This window comes from Panthera leo, chromosome A1 (genome assembly GCF_018350215.1).
Source record: "Panthera leo isolate Ple1 chromosome A1, P.leo_Ple1_pat1.1, whole genome shotgun sequence".
NCBI classification, from domain to species: domain Eukaryota; kingdom Metazoa; phylum Chordata; class Mammalia; order Carnivora; family Felidae; genus Panthera; species Panthera leo.
The window spans coordinates 86,810,627-86,817,332 of NC_056679.1; the positions used below are offsets into that span (position 1 = coordinate 86,810,627).

Genomic DNA, 6,706 nt, shown 5'->3' on the forward strand with positions numbered 1-6,706 from the left:
CATTAAAATAATTTCACATTAAAATCAAATTTCCACCAGAAGATAAATAAATGCAAAATTTTGTTAAAATCATTTTAAATTAAAATCAAACTTCCATCATAAGATAAATGATAAAATTTCATGGAAGTTGATAATTTTGGAGGAATACAAATATATAAGTCTCATGTATATGGAGCTCAGAACAGAAGTCCAAATCAGTGAAGATGTAAAAGGAAAACATTAAGACAGAATGTGAAGGAATATAAGAGAAGATTTATTTCTATTAAAACTGACATCCTGAGGGGTGCCTAGGTGGCTCAGTCGGTTAAGCATGCAACTTCAGCCCAGATCATGTTCTCACAGTTTATGAGTTAGAGCCCCACGTTGGGGTCCATGCTGACAGCTCAAAGCCTGGAACCTGCTTCAGATTCTGAGTCTCCTCTCTGCCCTCCCCTGCTCACGCTCTGTCTCTCTGTCTGTCTGTCTCTCAAAAATAAATAAACATTAATTAAAAAAAACCTGACAACCTGAGGTCATTACTAACAAGGTTCCATAATATATTAATCTCTAATACAAATAATTCCAAACAGCTAGTTAATTGTGGAACAACAAAACTTCCTACTTCCTAACTTCAATTTTAGTCATCTTTCCATTATTCCACTCCTTTTAACTTTACTTAGGATTTTTCCTAGGGCTGATTTAATATCTTTGCTTCTCAGACAGTAAATAACAGGGTTCAAGGTTGGAGGTACCACAGAATAGAACACAGACACAAACAAGTCCAGAAGAGAAGGCTCATCAGAAACTGGTTTTAAATAAGCAATAGCACCTGTTAGAAGGAATGCACTCACCACAATGAGGTGAGGCAGGCAGGTGGAAAAGGCTCTGGACTGCTTCTGTCTGGTTGGGATCTTTAACACGGTGGTAAAAATATATACATAAGAGATCACAATGCAAACTAAACATGAAAATGCGTAACAGACCCCAATGGCCACACAGACATTAATAGTTGCATATTCCTTAGAACAACTGAGTTTTAGTAGAGCAGGGACATCACAGAAGAACTGATGGATCTTAGTTGACCCACAAAAGTTTAAAGAGAATGTCCCAGATGAGTACAAGATTCCCAAGACCCCTCCATTGAGCCAGGAAATAGTCATTAGCTGGACACAGACCCCTTTGCTCATAACACCCTCATAATGCAGAGGATGACAGATGGCAATATAGCGGTCATAGGACATTGCAGTGAGAATGCCAATCTCTGACCCAGACAGTAGTACCACACAGAAGAGCTGTAACACACATCCCAGAAAAGAGATGAAGTGACTGAAGGTGATGGAATTGAGGATGGATTTGGGTAGTGTGGCAGAAATGAGGCACAGATCTACGAAAGACAAATGCCTTAGGAAAAAGTACATTGGACTGTGGAGGCGTTGATCAAGAACTGTGAGGAGGATGACAATTAAATTCTCCATCATGGCCACTAGGTAGATCAGTGAGAAGACCACAGTATGTAGCCTCAATAGCATCTGGCTCTCAGTAAATCCCATGAGCGAGAATTCCATTAGTAGTGTTTGATTCATCATATTTTAAAATTATTTGCCACCTATTGAATAAAGAAAAGATACATTAGTGTAACAAAATATTATTTACTTCTTTATTTTTGAAGTATGTATACTTTAGCATCATGAGATAGATGCAAATTTTTAAATACCAAAATATTCATATTTATAGTTGACTTGGGAATGAAACAACTATTAGCGTAACAGTCCAATAGAACTGGACTCAGATTCATTGTGGAAGATGAACTCCATTTTGCTCCCTAAGTGAACATTTCAAATTATTTTTACTAATTGTATTTCCAGTGGGAATTGTAGAATTGGCTCCATAATTCCAATCGTAATAGAATGCATATTTGTTTGCATAAGTATTATCCTACCTGATGCAAATTTTGACGTGAGTTAGAAGTCACAGATAAATTTTGTTTGTTATGCAATCTGTTTAAATAATTGCCGGGGTCCAGCCCCAGCAGGTCCAGGGTTTCCCGAAGGATGAAAGGCGTCGGCAAGGGTACAAATGGACACAGACAACAGCAGTAAGTTAGACTGGCCGCTTTATTGCTATGAGTCTGGCAATATATATGTTAGCAATTTCCTTAACGCATGCGTCATCAATGTTTTTTTTTGGCATTACCTAACGCTTAGAATATTCCCTTGTGCATTCAACCATTAGGGAACATCTTGGTTATTTCCTTGAGATTTTTCCTCATGCTCTTTTGCTTTTAGATTTAATTTCTCCTTTTCTCATGTTACCTTGATTATAACAATGTCTACTTATAGCCTATAAAGCTCTATTTTGTTATTTCTATGAAGGGTTATCTAGTTCTTAGTTTACAGGGGCATGTTTTTCTGATTGTTCCCTTGAATCATTTACAATACAAAGAACAGAAGTACTCCTTTTGATCTGGGGTAGGGCACCATGGGAACCCTTGCTTTAAGATTTCCCAGGGAGACAATGTGTGTTTTGGAACCAAAGAACCATTTTGTACTTTGACCCACCAAGTCCAGTTATCATCTGGAATGCTTTCTGGGGGCCAGGTGGACACAGGAGTCAGAACCTGTATCCATAAGTACATTCCCTTATTACCAGAGTAGGAATTTTGAATCTATTTGTCTCCCTCATTGGCAGGGGGAATATATGGGGCTATCCTGCCTTTGGGCAGAGAGCGAGCAGGAGGGGGGTGGCACCTGCTGGATATAAGGCTTCATTATCCATCTTCAGACTCTCATGGTTTTTCCCAGAGGGAGTTTTTCCTGGGGGCCATCCCCAGGAAATATCCCCGAGTTTGTCCCCATGGGTTTATTTTGAATCATTGGTGCCAATTGGATCATGGGGATGGCCATGATGAGTAACAGGAGGGATACCAGTAGCTTCCCATTCAGAGGGTTGCTGTGCCTTGCCCTTCCGCCAACCACCTGGGCTGTGCCATCAGGAAGGCTGGATGGATCGGCTCCCAGAAAATAAGCATTAATATTATTTGATATTCTAATATATTATCCACTTCTCATTGAAGGACATTAAGATTTATCCCATATTTTTGTTAAAAAAATATATTTTGGTAAAAATGTCCTCAATAATATTTTCTATTATTTTTTCACAGATATTCACTAAAACAGAAAACAATTAGAAAACTACAGTGGTAATTTTGACCAATTGGTTTACAAATGTATCATACCATTTTTTCATTAAAATAACAAGATATAAGATGTAAACCAGATATTTATCATGAAACACTAGTAAATACTTAATTATTAACAAGAACCAACAAATATTAAAGATGTCAACTATATCTAATGAGAAAAACTGAGTGTCCTCCCATCTTAAAGTCACACCGGAGTTATAATCCATGATCACTCACAAACCCCATGGGGGAGATATATGGTCATATTTTTCTCCCTCAGATCATCTTAGTCTTTAGAGACTCTGTTTGATTTTACTTTAGCATAACTTCAGTGAGAATTTATTTAGTTCTCCGTGCAGCCTCTTTCAACCTCTCCCAATATTTGTGGATTTCTCAGTGAACGCTCTAAGAAAAAAAAATAATTAAAAAAAATAATTTTCCATAATCTTTATAAATGAACCACACTTTTGATACACAAAGCTCTAATTGAGTAATAACTATAGAAATTGTAAGGACATTTTCTCCATCCTTAGAATCTTTCTCATCACCCTTTCTCTGCTTTGAGTCAGACTTTTGAAAAGTTCCTGTCCCTGAGCCCATCTCTGTTGAACTAACATTCATTTTCCCAATCATCCAATTTACACACAATGACAAGGAGTTTCTCTCAAAAGCTAAAGGTTGTGGGAATTGATAATCATTATTCTAGTTAGATTCCTCTACTTATGGTTAGCCCCTCAATCATTTTAATTTCAGTGCCTTAATTATCTGAGTAATCCAAGGTCTACATAGTGTGCAACTGGAAAAAGAGCACATTCTCCATGTGACAGTGAGCCAAACTGAAGATTCCTTTGTTCCTACTTTGATGTTTCTTCTTTCCACCTGGAAAAGTAGGCTCAGACCTTCTATTGATTCTTTAAGTAGTTTCTGAAACTTTCAATGTTATGGTTTTTCAACTTTAGCCAAGGTCCATTTTGTTGATCTCTTATTAACCTGTAATTCCAAGAAGTACAAAGTAGGCGTATACACATAATTTGACCAGTGTTGTTTCATGTCTCACAATGTGAACATAATTTTTTATTAGTAAAGTCGGTATTTACTTTAACATCTGAAAGCCACCCTTACTGGTTTCACAATCAGACACAAGTATTATATTTTCCACAATTAAAAATTTTCCTATAGTTTAATATTACTTTTCCATTGATTAGGTTAAATTTATAAAACAAAAATGATAATAATTTTTCATCTTACAATAAACAGTTGTAGGAAGATACCTATTTCCAAATAATTACTGTATTAATGGAAACATAAAGTCATATTTCAATGTAAAAATATGTGCATATAAATTTCAAATATTTTTTTTTCTTCTTTTTTTTTTTCTTTTTTTTTTCTTTTTTAATATATGAAATTTACTGTCAAATTGGTTTCCATACAACACCCAGTGCTCATCCCAAAAGGTGCCCTCCTCAATACCCATCACCCACCCTGCCCTCCCTCCCACCCTGCCCTCCCTCCCACCCCCCATCAACCCTCAGTTTGTTCTCAGTTTTTAACAGTCTCTAATGCTTTGGCTCTCTCCCACTCTAACCTCTTTTTTTTTTTTTTTTTTTTCCTTCCCCTCCCCCATGGATTTCTGTTATGTTTCTCAGGATCCACATAAGAGTGAAACCATATGGTATCTGTCTTTCTCTGTATGGCTTATTTCACTTAGCATCACACTCTCCAGTTCCATCCATGTTGCTACAAAAGGCCATATTTCATTTTTTCTCATTGCCACGTAGTATTCCATTGTGTATATAAACCACAATTTCTTTATCCATTCATCAGTTGATGGACATTTAGGCTCTTTCCATAATTTGGCTATTGTTAAGAGTGCCGCTATAAACATTGGGGTACAGGTGCCCCTATGCATCAGTACTCCTGTATCCCTTGGATAAATTCCTAGCAGTGGTATTGCTGGGTCATAGGGTAGGTCTATTTTTAATTTTCTGAGGAACCTCCACACTGCTTTCCAGAGCGGCTGCACCAATTTGCATTCCCACCAACAGTGCAAGAGGGTTCCTGTTTCTCCACATCCTCTCCAGCATCTATAGTCTCCTGATTTCTTCATTTTGGCCACTCTGACTGGCGTGAGGTGGTATCTGAGTGTGGTTTTGATTTGTATTTCCCTGATAAGGAGCGACGTTGAACATCTTTTCATGTGCCTGTTGGCCATCCGGATGTCTTCTTTCGAGAAGTGTCTATTCATGTTTTCTGCCCATTTCTTCACTGGGTTATTTGTTTTTCGGGTGTGGAGTTTGATGAGCTCTTTATATATTTTGGACACTAGCCCTTTGTCCGATGTGTCATTTGCAAATATCTTTTCCCATTCCGTTGGTTGCCTTTTAGTTTTGTTGGTTGTTTCCTTTGCTGTGCAGAAGCTTTTTATCTTCATAAGGTCCCAGTAATTCACTTTTGCTTTTAATTCCCTTGCCTTTGGGGATGTGCCGAGTAAGAGATTGCTACGGCTGAGGTCAGAGAGGTCTTTTCCTGCTTTCTCCTCTAAGGTTTTGATGGTTTCCTGTCTCACATTCAGGTCCTTTATCCATTTTGAGTTTATTTTTGTGAATGGTGTGAGAAAGTGGTCTAGTTTCAACCTTCTGCATGTTGCTGTCCAGTTCTCCCAGCACCATTTGTTAAAGAGACTGTCTTTTTTCCATTGGATGTTCTTTCCTGCTTTGTCAAAGATGAGTTGGCCATACATTTGTGGGTCTAGTTCTGGGGTTTCTATTCTATTCCATTGGTCTATGTGTCTGTTTTTATGCCAATACCATGCTGTCTTGATGATGACAGCTTTGTAGTAGAGGCTAAAGTCTGGGATTGTGATGCCTCCTGCTTTGGTCTTCTTCTTCAAAATTACTTTGGCTATTCGGGGCCTTTTGTGGTTCCATATGAATTTTAGGATTGCTTGTTCTAGTTTCGAGAAGAATGCTGGTGCAATTTTGATTGGGATTGCATTGAATGTGTAGATAGCTTTGGGTAGTATTGACATTTTGACAATATTTATTCTTCCAATCCATGAGCAGGGAAAGTCTTTCCATTTCTTTATATCTTCTTCAATTACCTGCATAAGGTTTCTATAGTTTTCAGCATACAGATCTTTTACATCTTTGGTTAGATTTATTCCTAGGTATTTTATGCTTCTTGGTGCAATTGTGAATGGGATCAGTTTCTTCATTTGTCTTTCTGTTGCTTCATTGTTAGTGTATAAGAATGCAACTGATTTCTGCACATTGATTTTGTATCCTGCAACTTTGCTGAATTCATGTATCAGTTCTAGCAGACTTTTGGTGGAGTCTATCGGATTTTCCATGTATAATATCATGTCATCTGCAAAAAGCGAAAGCTTGACTTCATCTTTGCCAATTTTGATGCCTTTGATTTCCTTTTGTTGTCTGATTGCTGATGCTAGAACTTCCAGCACTATAGTAAACAACAGTGGTGAGAGTGGGCATCCCTGTCGTGTTCCTGATCTCAGGGAAAAAGCTCTCAGTTTTTCCCCGTTGAGGA

The 6,706-nt window shown here is 37.7% G+C and overlaps 1 protein-coding gene across 1 annotated transcript; it reads right to left on the bottom strand.

Moving 5' to 3' along the window:
* Window positions 1-620: 620 nt before the first annotated feature.
* LOC122199867 (olfactory receptor 14K1) lies at window positions 621-1,565 on the bottom strand. The gene has a single exon (XM_042905241.1). The coding sequence runs from the start codon at window positions 1,563-1,565 to the stop codon at window positions 621-623; it is 945 nt and encodes a 314-aa protein (XP_042761175.1).
* Between the last annotated feature and the right edge of the window lie 5,141 nt (window positions 1,566-6,706).